This window comes from Helicoverpa armigera, chromosome 15, assembly GCF_030705265.1.
Source record: "Helicoverpa armigera isolate CAAS_96S chromosome 15, ASM3070526v1, whole genome shotgun sequence".
NCBI classification, from domain to species: domain Eukaryota; kingdom Metazoa; phylum Arthropoda; class Insecta; order Lepidoptera; family Noctuidae; genus Helicoverpa; species Helicoverpa armigera.
In genome coordinates, this window is record NC_087134.1 from 5,550,339 (window position 1) to 5,568,042 (window position 17,704).

The 17,704-nt window shown below is 36.8% G+C and overlaps 1 protein-coding gene across 1 annotated transcript in view; it reads left to right on the top strand.

Annotated features, from left to right (window-relative positions):
* Window positions 1-17,180, top strand: part of LOC135117867 (uncharacterized) — a 63,040-nt gene extending 45,860 nt beyond the window's left edge. The window contains exons 3-5 of the mRNA XM_064038262.1: window positions 9,446-9,512; window positions 10,626-10,767; window positions 17,047-17,180. Of these exons, the coding sequence (XP_063894332.1) occupies window positions 9,446-9,512; window positions 10,626-10,767; window positions 17,047-17,180 (343 nt within the window). The remainder of the gene's footprint in view (window positions 1-9,445; window positions 9,513-10,625; window positions 10,768-17,046) is intronic.
* Window positions 17,181-17,704: the final 524 nt, after the last annotated feature.

A 17,704-nucleotide genomic window follows, 5' to 3' on the forward strand; every position in this document is an offset into this window, starting at 1 on the left:
ATTCGCAACACGTGGGGGCCATAACCAAACGCTAGAATATGTCGATGACAGCATGCATCTATGACATAAAACGGTCCCCTACAGGGTTTCTGGCGCCATACACAAACACGCAGTGAATGCCCAAAGCCGCATAAACCCATTGATTTATGATTAAAATTCTATGCATCTATCTATGACTGCAATAATTGCATTCGCCCCAACCTGTTTTGCATAGTCCAACGACTGAGCACCTCCTATGGTGTTATGATAAACTAACTAAGGTACTGCGAACTTATTGTACTCGTGTTATTCCGAGAAGGCTATCAATTTATCGTTTCCCTTCCTATTTCGAGTTCCGCAAGTAAGGTGAAAATTGGGTTCGAGTTAATCGAGATCTTATCTCGCCTATGTCGTTAGACTAAGTGTATAATGTGTGATCTACGATAAAGATTGCGTGCGAAAACTGGTTGGGACACTTGAAAAAAAAAATCAATTAATTTGATATACAAAAGTGATGATGATGTCCTCCTAGCCGATTATCGGCTACGGCGGCTGTTCTCATGTAAGGAGATTAGCCAACTGCGCAGGACATGTTATAGTGCACGAGCGTTTGCGCAGACACAGGTGCACTCCCTATTCCTTCACTCTCATAACCCGATGGGACGGCAATCCGACACGACCGGTAAGAGATCAGGCGCAGGACCGACATTTACGTGCTCTCCGATGCACGGGTGTATCAATCACCAGCTTCCAGGCTCCGGGCTGCTATGTGAAAGTCTTCTAAAACCCACAAAGCGATTTCGGCCCGACTCGGGAATCGAACCCGAGACCTCGTGCTCAGCAGCCGCACTTGCGACAGCTAGACCAACGAGGCAGGGAATACAAAAGTACCAGCTTATTAAACCGCATATTTGCACCGGACCAGCTACCGAGTAGGTATTTTAATTAATTTAAATTGAATATGTTGCAAACTAGTTGTAATCAGCCATAATAAAAATGTACCATCGAGTTCGGACGACACTAAAATATCAGCTTAGTAGTATCACATCCCCATTTAGATAATACTATTAATCTATATTCTATATTTATGTAAATTTAATCACTGTATAAGGCTAAATGGCGGGTTAATACTGTAACTATATAGTAAGGAACCTGCGCAGTAACAGGTAATAATTGTGGAAGCTTGAGCGTGCAAGCCGACATTATGTACGTACATAGTCCATTATAAACGTTCATATATTCGCTTATAATGTAGTGCATGTGGCTATGTGGTGTATCTCGTCCTATTCTGGACCAGACCTTGTTAATTGCGGGCCCACTCTGTTACACACCGTTATTTAGTTTGAGTATACGCACTATGCTTGATAGCCGCCGCTTAATAAAAGTGTTCTTACATTTATGGTCAAACTTGAGTTATGATTATTTCCAGACAATACTTTGGTACAGCAGCAAAATAGTGCCAATGCTCTTATTCTCTAATTTGGTATTGAATACAATATGTAAGTAGATTATTGATAGCCGTCAAGAAGAGCCTATAATTGAAGACAGAATTGTAATTTTCTGGTCCTTACCCCTAAATATGAAACTAAAAAAAAAACATGGGAAATATAAAATTTACCTAGGCAAAGCAGGAACTGCCATGTCTAAAAGATCCAATGGTTAGTAATTAGCCAGAAATCATAAAGCCACTTTCGTACAGTTTCTAAGAGGAAGGATTATGTTAGGAGAATGAGCAGCTCCCACTTGAACACAGATATTTGCGAGCTCGGATTGTAAATGTCAAACAATACAAATAACCAGAAGTGTCGGAGAATGTTCCGACTGAAAATTCCTTACATTTGTGAGCTGTTTTCAAGTTATTCGGGAACAAGATTCTTGGATGCCAAACAACTGACTGTTATGCTACATTTTATATTATGTAGTAAACAGTTGACGATCTGGCAAAGATTGTTGGTAAGCGATGGACGCATGCCTTTTGACAATCTATAGGGGAGGCCAATTTTCTGAAATGTATGGCTGATCATGAAGATAATAAGATTAAAACAGTTACAAATTTGAATATAGAATTATGACAATATAGATCAAAGAAAAATATGCGTGTTTTGTTTCAATTTAATTTACGTCAAGCAATTATTTTCTTCTTTCAAAAAAGCTGCGTTTTTTAATGCAGTGCGTATAAATGGACCGCGATCTAGGAATTGCTAAACTGTTCGCACTATCCCTATTATTGCTTCGAAATTAGTTGTTCAGATTGAAATATCAGATGATTAAACTACAAGCTTAGTATAATGAAGTCGTTAATACAAACACCAAGTAATTAAGATAATTTAAATTGCTGTTTTAGTATCAGGACGGGAAATTTCATGAATGCCACTGTATGATATATTGCGTTTGCAATCATTAATTTAATTATAGTGGCAAACTTATTGGTAACTTGTTCAGACTTATGTCTTACTCAGTTGAAGAGTTAATCGAGTATTATGGGAACTGGACATCCTGATTTCTTAGTTCCTTTATCGATAAAGTAAATGAAACTTAGTCTCTTAAAGGATGATCGTTTTTGATTTTATTGGAAGTAGGATTCCTAGAAAAATAATTGGAAATTGTTTTAACATTAATTTGGGTAAAAATATCTACATACTTTTAATAATGATGTGGCATAGAATGCGATATTAAATCAATGAAGACACCCAACAATAACTACCCAACCCATTAACGTATAGGAATTCGACTCTAAATACGTTTGCAATACGAACAAGCAAACAAACAGACATAGCATTACATGTATATTACAGACATACAGACAAACAGACAGAAGCATACGTCAATATATCCGGGTCGAGCCATATTTATCGTATGGACGGCATTCCCTAGATTATGGCAAGTTATTTTGACACGGAACACACGTCTCAAAAGTGGTTTTAGAATAGATCATGTTTTGTGGAGAAGTATAATGTTGTACCAGAATTTGGTAGGTGTCAGCTTACTAGTTTAGTTTTTGGGAGAAAGTTCAGTGTTGTCCCTGTTCGAAGCATGCATTTTTTTCGGTTAATCAAAAATCTGCTGAAAAATAATAAAAGTTATGCCTGTAAAATTTCCATTTTTATTCAATTTCTATAAAACTTGTGTAAATGATACATTATCATAAAGTAACTAAAGTTTTTTTTGTAAGAAAGCTTCGATCAGATATTAACTTACAAACGAATAAGACAAATTAAAAAACCTATAAGTAACAATATTTTTACAGCCATCAATATCACCTTTAGCAAACAATATAAGTAGCAATTGTATAATAATTAAAGTAATTAGTCAGGACAGAGACAATAGCAGACATTGTCAGTCTGACCGACTTCCAGTGGCTTATTATTCTTAAGGAGCGGTCCTGATATTCGCGTGTACCTGCACGTACCTGGCCACACTGACATATGACGTCATTAACGTGTGTGTGTGTGTGTGAAGTTGTGATAGTAGAGTGAAAATAAGTAGGTATTTACGACAGTGTTTTGTTTGCTTATGTGATTTTTTAAACTGGGAAATGCAAAAGTGAAAAATGCTGTGATGCCATTTCTAGAATTCTTTTCAATCGATGTCCCAAAAAGTAGGAGGTTTGCATGTATCTGAACTTAATTAATGCGAATATGTCAGTACAGGTAGCCTTGGGCTAAGTTTGGAATTATTTTTGGAATTGCTTAATGTTAATTTTCATTGCAGAACCTGAATTAAGGCCATTCATTTTATATTGCCGTATCGAATATATCGAATCATTAATGTTAGCTTTACACTTAATAAAAACATTTATTCGTTAAAATCAATAATCTGAGAAACGTTTTAACTAAATATCTGTTTATTTTATTTTTATCTAAAACACCAATGTAACTGGCCAGTTCTAATTTTATCAAGGGCACCATAGATCTTCTCGACGCGTGTAATCTTGTCTATGATATTCCTAATCCCTGATTACTTATCAATGATTTAGATGCGAACGGATGGGATAAATTTAACGCTGTCTATATTATCTTAATACTACATTTCTGGGAATTAATTCGATCAATACAATTGACGGTACACGTACCTACGTAGAACTTCGGTATGAACTTTGGTTGTCTATGACTGGCGGTGCGTTTCTTAATTTAACTTTGGCCTGTATCTTTCTTTTGCTATCCCATATTTTAGAAAATGGATAAGGTAAGATCCTACCTACACAGGTAATTTTGTATGATATAAATGTTGGTAAGATTAGAGCAAATATTATTTAAAGTCAATTTATAAGAAAACAGGGATAATTATTAAAAAAACAGGCCCCTAAAAACAAAATTACAGTTATTAACACAAAAAAATCAATTCTCGACCACCCAACCCATCAATCAGGGCCCAGGGCCATAAAAATTACGAAGAAATCCAGGTGCAATCCAACCCCAAGACTCAACCGTGCACTGGTCACGTGCTCGGTACTTCAGACCCGTGTTATAACCCCAATTTTACGACCTATTGAGATGAATTACACCAATTACTTTTATGGTCGTTTACACAAAGGGCCTCTGTTATCCGAATTGTAAACATATTAATAATTCTGAGTGGGCTACCGTGCGGGCCTCAACGACCGACGCATTTGCATATTTCTCTCGTAAATTTGAGTCATGGTAATGTTGATAAGTTAATCTAATTAATGTTGTTGTGTAAATTATAATTTTCATTTTACGTGTATGTGTCGTGGTTATGGTTGGAAATGTGCTGTACTAATTTGTTTGATTACACTACATGCCGCTTTTTTAAACTTATATTACCTTCGTAATTAGCTTCGCACTGTTTGCTTCCTTCAATTTAAATGTAGGTATAGTTGCATCTTTACATCTACATAATCTTTTCTAGGAGTGTGTGAAAAATTGCGCAAATACTTAGTTGGCCAGAAATACCTAGTGATTGTACCAACATAATTTACAAATCGACCAATGCACAAATTGTTTACCTATCGCTAAAAATTCCAATTGGCTAAATTCTTTTCACACCGGCATCGTCAATAAATACACACATGGATATAGCTATAAACCTATAATGATGAAACCCTACTACGCTAAAGCAACAGGTAAGTTCTTCACTAAACTCGATAACCGTAATATACCCGGAACCGTACCGGAGGGCGCCGGAACAGATTTTATCACCGGACTAACTAATGCCACTGCGTCTCGCACTATATAAATAAATTCGACGGGCGTTTTAGGGTTGTCTCTATATAACAGGTTGGATTTCTAGGATTGAGAAAAGTGGTTGAAATGTAAATCTGAAAATATATTCGATTTATCTCACCTTGTACCTGTATGTGTATTTGCTTCAGAATATTTTTTTCTAAGAATATTTTTATAATAATTTAAGATATCAAAACGAAAATTGATGTCCACAGAAAATAAAATAATGACTGCTTTTGCAATCATTATTTTAGTTTTTTTTTTTTATGACAAAAATATATCTTACAGAACAACTCCATTGCGTATTTTTAATCAAAATCTTCTCCAAATCAATTTGATGTTAACCCTCAGACCACTCGTGTGTGGTATAATCGGAGGTATTTACCGGCGCGGCAGTTAAAGCAGACCGAGCGGTTACCTTTGAACTAAATGTGGTGAACTTGAACCACTGTCTACTAATTATAGGTTCAGAAAACGATATCAATTCACTGATTCCGAGGTGAACCGAACTTGATCAGTAAACGACCTACTTGATCTATAAAACCTGCAACTAGAATCGGAACTACAGTTTACAAACAGAACATAATAATTCAAAGTCTCCTAACATTATTAATTTCTGAGCTAATATAATTACAACAAATCATTAATTAACCCTCTCACGTTAAAAGGGCAGAGAAAGCAACAAAACAGCAAATCCCATTCATCATTATTTGCACAAATTGCAAAAGCCAATTAACCACTTGCAGCCACAATGCAGACAAAGGACATCACTAAACGTACAACAATACTGATTTGAAACAACAAAAGAACTAACAAAATAAATCGTGCACGAACGACTGGTTTACTCCAATTAAGCTCGTCTCTCATTTAGTATCGATTTGGACCCGTGATCTCATTCCGATCCAGAAACCGAGTGATTTATCGTCAGATTAGGCCGTGTCGATGCGCTGACGCAACCGGCCACCCATCCATGACCGTCGAACACTCCTTGATGACTTGTACTCTTGTACCTAATGTGTCCTATTTTTACACATGGCAATGTGAACTGAAAAATGCCAATGATGTGACGCCATTGCAGTGTTTGCTTAAGATTTGTGAACATTATTCTGTCAATATACGCCATTATCGGCGGTGGCGATGGTGGTCGGCGCCTGTTCACGATTTATGTCCACTCCACAAATACAATGCATCATAATATCATCTAAATCACATAACGTATTCCTTTAATAATCATTTCAAACTTCACGTAAGGTACTTTTATCATGTGACCTATATTTATCCACTATTCCTAATCAATGTTTTAAAAACACTGCTCTGGTTTAAGAACTCACTCCAATATTTTAATTTGTCATAATCTTTCATGATGGCAGACGAAGGAAATTGTTATAAATCTCTTTCGAAGGAAGTACTATAAGCTCTGCACATAGTGATAATGGTTCGGTCACGTCGCTGAGCGGGAAACGTCGACTGTAATGGATTATCCAAGTAAACGCTCGTTCTTCGACCGTCGAATGCATAGAGCTAGGTCACCCTTTTCTACTCTGTTCTATATAGCTGAACTGCAAAGTGATCGTGCTTATAATATATGGAAGCTTTAAGTGCATGTAACCAAATACGATTTTGGTTTTCTACAGGGATTTCCTGGGTACCTTTGAACATCATTTAGTAATTCTTTTTGGTGTGCTGTTCATAACCAATGAGGGTTTTCTCTAATTTTTCTGCCACAGGATGGCGCCACGTATGCGTCTGGTCCAAACAGCTGTCAAATAGTATGGAATTGTAGGGTCCGAACTTATTTTTTATTGAAATTCTGTTATATTGGAAGTGTTATTGATTTTATTATGGACTACGGTCGGAATAAGTTTTCCGAACTAAAAATTGAGCTTAGAAAGAGGGGTGCAAAAGTCACTGGTACTAAGGAAAAGCTCGTTGAAAGGCAGATAACGCAATTTTGCGTTTAAAATTTTGAATTTGTTTACACAATATGATTTAGTTTTTATCTACTCAACCGCAATTGTAAAACATTAATGCACTGCTTTAATTATACAATATAAATCACTAAAATCGTTCACGGTTCATAGTAAAGATAAGCACTTTGACGGGTACCTGGACCTGACGCCTAGGTGCTGCCACCTCGTGGACGCCATTTTAGAAAACCCTCATGCGGTGGTGGTGAGTCTTTCGGAACTCTTTTAGAAAAAATAAAAAGACGCATCGAAAAAGCGAGTGGCTGATTATATAATATGAGACCTCTTTAAATATAAAAGCCCTAAAACAACCAATATTGTTGCATGAGCAATAATTAACAAATTAATAAGCACCTTCGTCTTACACTTCCCAATGGTATACCAAAACAAGGTACAAACCTACAGCCACAACGGATGCTAGCCAACTCATAGTCGTAAAGGACCCTAAACCAATAAATTTTAATAGACAACAGCTCTCTTTATGCACTGGATTACGTATATTTTACTGCAAGTAAAATGTTCCTATCTAATCTCTAGCGAATCTCCGGAGATACAAACTACGCGGAAGTGAGACGGTTCAAATATTCAAATGCGGGTAAGATAAGGACAAATTTAATGATACAATAGGACAAAGACGCGAGTTATGTGCCTGGAATTCTGGGCTTAAAGGTAAATTTCAGATTTTAAAACTGTTTTGGCTATTTCAGCTTTTATGGAGCTATAGGTAACATCTTTTCTGCCAAGCCACTTTACAAAATAAAGTTTTTCTGCCAAGACAAAAATGACAATGAAAGATTCCGAATTCCAATAGCACGTTTTTTACTTTCAATAAGACTTCGTAGGTACACTTTATTCCGAAATTTAAACTTATTCGTGCTTCAATTGTTTCAAAAAGGTACTTACATAATAAGTACATATTAGCAAAACCACTCACTATTATAGGACGCTTAACTATGAATGGGTTATTCTAATAAAGCATTAGTAGCTGATGTTATCGCTCACTTAGTATTCAGTGGCGCTCTCTATCGGCAACATGAAGTACTAGCACTGTTTGTGATGGAAATTATAATTATCATTTGACACTTCCATAGGATATTAAGAGCCCTTTGTATTATTAAATATTAATTCGTAATGTATTGTGTATGTAGTTAGTTTATTATGGCGCCGTTCTTAGAATTGGATTGCCGAATAGTAAGCCCTTTGTGGTGACGTCATGGTTTAAGGTTAAATATTATTAAGAAACTTGAAACGCCTATATGATACCTGTATAGATATATGACCCACATTCCACGCCCAATCTTATCCTTGAAATAGCAACAGAAATCTTACTCTACACAAACTTTTCTAGCTTCATACATTTCTTCGTCTTTCTTTGCCATTTGCATCAGAAATAGAGCCGATTTGTTCTCAACACAGATTCCAATTGAAATGCTGAAGGTAAACGAAGGAAAATACTTAACGTACAAAATAATAAATTTGCAATGCGGAATGCTTGAGAACGACCACCTATCATGGCGGACATGATCTGGTGCAACTTGATGCTATTGCCAACTTACTTAGTATTAGGAATTTCCGTACTATCAGTATGTATATAATTGCACCTTCAAGGCTCGAGACTTATAATTTGACATAGACGCAAGATTGTGCGACTCTTATTCAAAACGATTGGTGAGTATTTAAAATAAAAAAAAGTAATGGCCCCATAAGTACGGGAATAAGAACAGATTATCATTCAATCAAATTTACACAAATATCTAAGCCATATTGTTTCTGTCGAAAATGTAGATCGTTCATAACAGTACTATTAAGAACACTCGATAACTTAAATTCTTCAAAAAAACATGATGGTTCTAAAGTACAATTTTAAATAATAAGGGAAAATATAGCAGTCCTACCCTGCATAAATCCGATTAGTCATAGCAAAATAAAATACTTAAACATAATTCTATAGTCCCGCTCTCTGAAGACAGACCTATACTTAGCCAGCGCCAAGCCATTGTTTTCCCACATTTAAAGCTTAGCCGACTACAAATAAACGTATCATTACACAAAAGGAAAATCTAAGAACTAAAGACAGGCAGTAATAAAACCTGAAACGTGTTGTCAAAGCTTTTCAAAGTGAAAGCATTTCTTTGTTCAACCAGAGATGAGTCGACAATTACAGCCGTAGACTTATCTCTCTGAGCCACATTTTCGTCGTTTCGTAAATCCGTACAAAGGATTCCTAAAGCCGTGTTAAATAAATGTGATACATCATGTGAGTAATGCTTGCAGTGTTTACGATTTAGACGTTGATTTGAATTGTTATTGTTTCAGGTTCCTCGCTTGTTCGCGAGACCCACTCATATACGCACAAACCACGAGCACCGAGGTTGGTCGACCGGTGAGTAACTGACGTCATCAATTATAACCCTTTGATGTTGACTTACTCTGATCTCTTTCTTTATACAAATTGCCTGTTGCAATGTATTGCAATATTGATAGCTTTGGGTTCGATCATTTGTTTCTGTACGCTTCTGTAAATAATCAAAGGTATTATGTTGGTCGTAATCGCATCCTTATTATCCTTACTAATGTTTTAAAATCAAAGCACTTGTTGGTTTGACCTCGTTTCATGCCATAATGGAGTAACTGATTGTCTGAAGTCTGAAATCATCAATTGGGAGCGCAAAAATAAATCTGGTAATTACTGCAATGAAATGAGGCCTATCTTTGTCATGATTTAATAAATAAACCGATGATGATGTCAATGTCGTTTTATATTAAGCAGCTGTATGCGCTACGTGACTGAATTTCGTTCCACCATTGTCCACTATACATAACAATTCAAACAATGTAGCCTATATGCCTGAACATCTGGGCCAATTTAGGCACAATTTCGACAATGATATAGCCAAGTGGAACATTTTGTACAACGTCAATGACCCATCAATCAATCCGCCATTCATTTAATAGAAATGGCTGTTTGTATTAGCTGAATCAAAGTTTCCTTGACTTCTATTGTGATTTCAAAATTTGGTACTTGAACATTCTAGAACAATTGGGCATAAATTAGAAATATTTACGAGAGGTCTTACGAGTAGGCAGTGTCATTTGAAATAGCCAAAGGAATTCGTTGTTGTATAAAGGTTGGAATTCAACCTTGAACTAAAAAGACTCCTAAGGAAAACAGTTTGGAAATTGTGTTTACAAACACGAATCAATACATCAAAGAATTCTATCGAGTCACGGAATACCAAGAAGAAATACAATTTATTACAAACATTGATCTTTTAGTGAGTAAAGATCTCGTTCAGTACAAAATAGAAGTCAAAGCAAATGAAAAATTCCGAAGATCGGAATTTGAACTGAAAGGTCACAGAAAAAAACATAGCAGACATTCCTTGCAAACAAAACATACTTTCGAAACAATTCTTCATATCATCATCTTTTGAAATTAGAACACAGTACAGATATTCCTTCATTCAGGCTGTTTATGATGTTAATTGCTTCTCAGGTGCCAAGAACGACAGATGCGATCCGAACGAACGCGACAATGTACGCGTGGAGCTCGTGGGAACTTGGAGTCCTTGCTCCAAGACCTGCGGGGGAGGAGTGGCTGTACAGGAACGACATTGTCTGCCAAGGGATCCTGCTAGGTAAGGATCAATCCTTAGAAGCATCAATGATTTTTTTACACTGGAACATTAGAACGATAAGGACTTGATGTCAGATAATTTTGGACTTCGGCAAAGATGAAGAGTTAATATTTAAATTAATAGTTGGTTTGCTCACATTATCATATGCTCATACTTATGAGCCATTGCTAACTGTCCCTTAATTACTACCTACTCATAAAGTTCTTCTAGTATTACGACATGCTATGCCAATTAAGTTAAGTGTCTACAAAACGGTAGATTAAAAGCAAATGAGTAAACTGTCCCATTAAAAAAGCCTTTAAAACACAAACAAAAAATTGCCCATTTAGAAAAAAAAAGAGAATCAATTACTATCTCCCATAAAAGCGATTAATAAAAGCACAACACTTAAACAGCATTCAAGTGTCGATAAAAACGTCATTATTCTAATTTCTCAAAGGTTTTTAAAAACCGTATGCGTGTTGTACAGCATAAAACAAACAAGTTAACTTGTGAGGAAGATTAATGTGTTAAGTTTTTAGGATTCCGTACCCAAAGGGTAAAACGGGACCCTATTGTTTTCGCTCCTCTGTCCGTCCGTCCGTCTGTCTGTCACCAGGCTGTATTTCACGAACCGTGATGGTTAGAGAGTTGAAATATTCATAGATGATGTATTTCTGTTACCGCTATAACAACAAATACTGAAAACTAGTATAAAATAAATATTTTGGGGTCATTTTTTTGCTAATTTTCTAAATAATGGTACGGAACCCTTCGTGCGCGAGTCCGACTCGCACTTAGCCGGTTTTTTTGTATTGTTCGTGGGTTTTCATCTTAATTGTTTCATTATAGAGCCGGTATTAAGATAAGGCTTGTATTAGTGATCGTGGTGATACTTACTAATACTTTTGTTTCACGCTGTAGAACTGTTGTGGTAGGTCAGGGTTACTCCTCTATAAAAGTTACCTTTAATTTGTCTCGTGTAGTTTTTTTTTTATGTGGAAATGGGAATTGTACTTCCTTTGGGAATTAAATAAAGAGCCATAAATGCTGGTGACATTTTTCTTTCCCTTCTTTGCAAAGGTATACCTACCTAATTAATTATGTTATGCACAAAAACAAACATAATATTAAGTAATTCCAATGCTATACATAATTTTACTATTTAAACTGTAACTAACTACTTTGACGTTTCGAAAGAGCTTTTATAGGTCTATTTGAAAAATTTGAATAGTTTGAGTTTGAAACGAAATTAAATAATTTAGAAAAATACCTAATCACCATAACCAAACAATCACCGAACCCAATAACAAACGACTGTCAACCCTATACTGTCGCGGGCGCATAGATCATAGATCACAATGATATCTAATGATAGGGCGCGTGATCGATAAAGCGGCCAGGACTGGCCACCGCAGGAGAGCTTGCGCGCGCGCCGCCGACAGAGCTCACCTGATACGGTACTCAGGGACCTTGATTGAATCATATTTTATTTTAGATTGAAATTGTAAAGTGAATGGGTAGGCTTTCCTTCTTTGTAGTGGGATTTGCACGGGTTAATGACAGTAGTTTGTGAATAATGTTTTTTTCACTGTATAAAAATAATAGTATGAGTGGTAATTATAATTACTTAAATCTCTATGCACTCTGTGGAGTATTAAAATAAGGCCTGTTCTTTTATATTGCTTTCGTGGGTGAACTCTGCTTCTGCAACAATTAAAAACTCAACTAATGAATGTGTAAAAATCAAACCGCAATCCCAAACCCGACACTTACAATAATTTAATTCTTATAAAGTAATTTCCTTTTATTCAATAATTGGCAAAGAAAATAATAGAAACAGTGTCAGGAGTTTTTCTATGATTTAATATCACTTCATAATTCAATCATCAAAGCATCAAAAAATCCTTCATTTCCTATAACTCCAGTCATTAGGTACTCAGTCCATCAATCTTCACGTAGAGATTAGGTCCCGTCTTCCCACATCACGGGCGATCATCAACCCTCATAATAGAGGATCAAGTCCTACTGACCACTAATTTCATCCATATAAAGTAATTTTCTTCTATTCAACTGGCTTAACATCTGGTATAGATAAAGAAAATACCAGAAACAGTGTCAGGACTTTTTCTATGATTTAATATCACTTCATAATTCAATCATCAACGCATCAAAAAATCCTTCGCTTCCTATAAGTCCAGTCATTAGGTACTCAGTCCATCAATCTTCACACAGAGATTAGGTCCCGTCTTCCCACATCACGGCCGATCATCAACCCTCATAATAGAGGATCAAGTACTGACTTACTGAGACAAACGATGGCCGTGACTAATAGTCTATGGGAACAGGTCAGACAGTTGCGAAACATCGCTTCCTTGAGGATGCGACGGATTTTAAACGCTTTGCTTGATGGAAATGGATGTTTTGACGTTAATAGGCTATTATCGATAAATTAACACCAATTTCAATATGAATAGCTATGGAGCCAGTTTTCTATTTAGTTCCAAGTGACTCCATGTCTAACTAGGTGTAGCTAATACTTAATCAATATTGCTTTCCCGACCTTTGTACTCAACATTAATGCACGCACAGATTGAAAGATACATAAATTGCACGTCGCTTGAACGTCATAGTTGCAATACAGAAGTCCTCTATATAGACAGGGTTCATAAAAATAATACTTCACATTCCAAAATCAAATATCGAACAAATAGAACACACTATCCACGCTCTTCAAAAATGACCCAAAGATCAAGCGTTCCTATTTCAAAATCAGAATTTATTTATTTTCAATATTATACTGGCCTAATGTCGAGTACACACGATCGGCACATTCGAGTGAGATGTGATGATGAGCATCGATTAGACACGAGAATTTCGTCTGCCCATCACAACAGTCGGCAGATTATCAACACTTTCACATTTGTGTCTCGTCTGGATATTCCGCCGTGTTATGTAGACTGCGCTTAATAACATTCCTTTTCAATAAATGTTTTGTTTGAGGTCAAATTTTAACAGGTGTAAATATTTGTTCGATAAAACAACAACAGTGGGAACAAAAGCCCAACTACCTAAAGCTTGTAATAGGGTTGATAATTGTTTTAGGCCCTATCAATGAGGTAGTCTTTACATGTATTTAAGTTGGTTGAAGATCCTTTTTGAGACTCAAAAGTGAAATTTTTTGTCGGTTGCCAGTTAACAGATTCATGGTGTCTAAAATAGCGTTGTATGATGTAAGTTGAGTACTATACGTACTTTAAAAAGAGAATATATATAGTATGAAACACCATCCGAGTTCTCCCAACTCCAAAAGTTGAATCAATCAGTTCGACAGACCAATAATTTCCCATGGCAAAGGCTAACAAAATTCTCAGTGACCCTACAAACCTTACACATTGAGCGAACACGCCAAATTAAGGCAATATACAAACGGGTCGGCCGAACAACTCTACGGTAACAAGACTGAACTGTTTTTCTACAAGCAATTTGATTGACGAACAAAATGCTCTTTTAGTGGTACATGATTGTAATCTATTGTTTACAAACTGTTTGGTACTGTGGGAATTACCTTTTGGCAAACAGTCAGGCAAACTTTGTTCTGCAAGCTTGAGTGTTCGTAGAAGTTAAATTGCCTTTGTAGGTAGGCATTGAAATCAGGAACGGTAGTTCTCATGTCTAGGGGTATTATAGGTATCGTGACTGCCTCGTTGGTCTACTGGTCGCAAGCGCAGCTGCTGTGCTCGAGGTCTCGGGTTCGAATCCCGGGTCGGACCAAAATCGCTTTGTGGGTTTTCTTGAACTTTCACAAAGCAGCCCGTAGTCTGGTAGTTGGTGATTGATTTACCCGTGCATCGGAGAGCACGTAAATGTCGGTCCTGCGCCTGATCTCTCTCCAGTCGTGTCGGGTTGCCGTCCCATCGGGTTATGAGAGTGAAGGAATAGGAGTGCACCTGTGTCTGCGCAAATGCTCGTGCACTATAATATGTCCTGCGCAGCTGGCTGATCTCCTTAATATTAGAACAGCCGCCGTGGCTGAAATCGGTCGTGGACGCCATTATAGGTATCGTGTGCCTATGTAAAACGTAGACAATAACCTTTCCGTTTGATGTAATGATATTTCCCAGCTAGTTTATCTAATTTAAGTATAAAATCAAATCTGTCACGTTTAGATAACCGCATATTTAATCAGCTTTGTAGTCATGCCAACAACAGACAACAAGAAGATATTGCTTTCCAATTTGTTATTAAAACTTTTTACGAGCGGACCTTTGTACCTAAAGCTTTACGATTGAAAAGCGTCGCACGCGCATTCGCCGGTCGCTAAAATTCTCATCAGGCTCATTGTTAGAGTGCGTCGCCTATCTCGGCGACGCACTCTAACAATGAGCCTGATGAGAATTTGACCTATTAATATGATGAACATTATTTACAAATCTGTTAAGTATGTTCAAATATTTTACTAGCGTGTTTTTGTACACCAATATTGATTTCCAACTCAAGTTACGTGCGAAAGAAAATTTACTTAAAGCTTAGTATTTACTGTAAGTTTATATTTCATTGTAAACTTTCTTCGAAATCAAAGCCGAATATACACTCGATACTCCGATACTTTCGATTAACAATAAACATTCCGAACCATCATTCGGAATCTCGATAAACAAATGACTCGCTCGGCGCGAACAACTAATTAAAACATATCATCGCAGAGAATGAAGTATCAATATCTGAACCAATTACTTGTAGGCGTAATATAAGGCGAGGCGAGTTTCATAATTTTAATTACTAGACAAAAGTCGTGTGAGGCGCCCCGTTGCGGCCGAACCTGGTACTAATGATGAGCTGAAACAATGAGTTTCATTACGTAGAAGCGCGTGCCGCTATGTACAGTTGCCACATTATGTATGGCCAGGTACATGCTAATAGAACAATAGAGTAGGCGGTGGGTCACATTTTTAAGTACCAAGTATGATTCATTGAAAGGAGCGTGCCTTTTCCGGGTGTTGCTGACCAAAAAGTTTGGTTAAAGAACGTTAAGATAACAAGATCTTACCAAGTTGCTCGAAGTGAAATAAAGTAATTTGGAACATTGTCGCTAAAATCATTTTCGGAATAGCTTTCTTATATATTTGACCTTATTCCTGAGGAAATTAATGGTTTTTATGCATGTACAAAAACGGAATATCATCATCATCATTCATCTACAATAATTTTTCTCATTTATGTGTACCTATTTAGATAAACAAGTACGTGCTGACAAATAACAGACAATGTCAAAGACATGGCATATTTAAGGATCACCTATGTCAATATGTAAAGACATGCATATTTTAAAATTTCTTGCAAAAAAACTTTGAACAGCTGTATAGAATAAACACTCAACGCTGTTTGATGTTCTTAGTTAACATTTCGTAAATAGTGGTAGAATGAGAATTTTCAAGTAAATAGCTTAGGAAGGTAGGCATACATACCTACGATATACAATCCATTGAACCTATGGAACAAGAAAGCTGCAAAACAATTAAATTAAATCATGAACTTATTGGAAAATGGGGAGATATTACCCTATGCCTACACTTGAGTTCCACGATTTGGTCTCTCACAACATCATTCCCGAGCTTTCTATATCCTCAATCTGAAATCAAAATGACGTGATCAAGTACCAATCGCTGAGCTCAATGACGTATGATAGTTCGGTATTCAGGATAGCTGAGATCCCAGCTTCTCCACTTAGCATATTAAGTTTAGCCAGTACCTATTAATATGTATAAACATTCAAACACAATTAGCCACTGACATCTATCACGTATACTTCATGAGGGTTTTCGGAATTACAGAACGGATCTTGTAAGGAGACTGTCCCACTTTCGAAATGATGTACCTACACGAAGTGCACGCTTTTGGCTTTGTGAGTGTAAATGTTTAAAGCAAAGATAACTATTGTAGCTTTTTGAGTAGCTCCTGTTTAGGCGTAAGTTTGGTAAATAGATCTTTTAATAAGAATGCCTAAGAGAAATTATTACATTGACGTAGGTTGTCAAAGGGCACTTTGACTTGTCATTGATGACATTATTCATGTTGGAACAGACGTGCAAGTCAATAGGCAACTGTAACCAGATACAGACCGATCTTAATATATTCAGGTGTCTAGCAAGGAAAATCCAAAACATCATTCTTATATAAACAATAGTCTGCTTTTTCTACTATAGGTATTGTTGTTCATGTTCCGATGACCTGATATTGAGATACATAAATCCTGACTAACGAAGTTTCCCATTAAATGTGACCATTTGAAAATTCCAGGTTACGGCGAAGCAGAAAAGAAGGAAACTAGTACGCAGTATAGACCACACGAGACGAGCTCGAAACGTTATCCACGGACCTGGGTCCTCGGGTCCCGACTGTCCAGGGCTAGCGCGAAGATACCACGAGTGTAAAACTACAGTGAGTATCTTTATCTCACTAGACTATCCCCGAGTAAAATATGCTATACGGGTCGTGTAAAACCGCGGGAAACAGCTAGTCCTAGGTAGGTATATAGAAACCATTTATAGAAGCTGCTAATAATTGGAAGCTTTTAACTTGAAATAAAAGACTAAAACTGCTATATCCCCCTTCTCACTGTCTTGAACTTCTGCTTCTGCTTGAAGCTGGAACGAAATATCACAGGTATCCAAAAGTTCCAGAATGCCCCAATATCAAACATGAAAAAAAACAACCGTAGCTCAAACCATTCTATCAAACATCAACAATCATTGATAGCACGTGCACAGAAACATCGCCAACCAAATTACAACATCGATAGGCTACCGCGCTCGCATTGTCTCCGTTATCAGGATAACTTTCAAAGATATTAGACCATTATCTGTTCGCCTGGAGGCAAGATACTCCACCAGCGAGCGAAAGGGGCATGACGATACACAACGCTAAATAAATACAAATCATTGTTGAGCCGGCAATC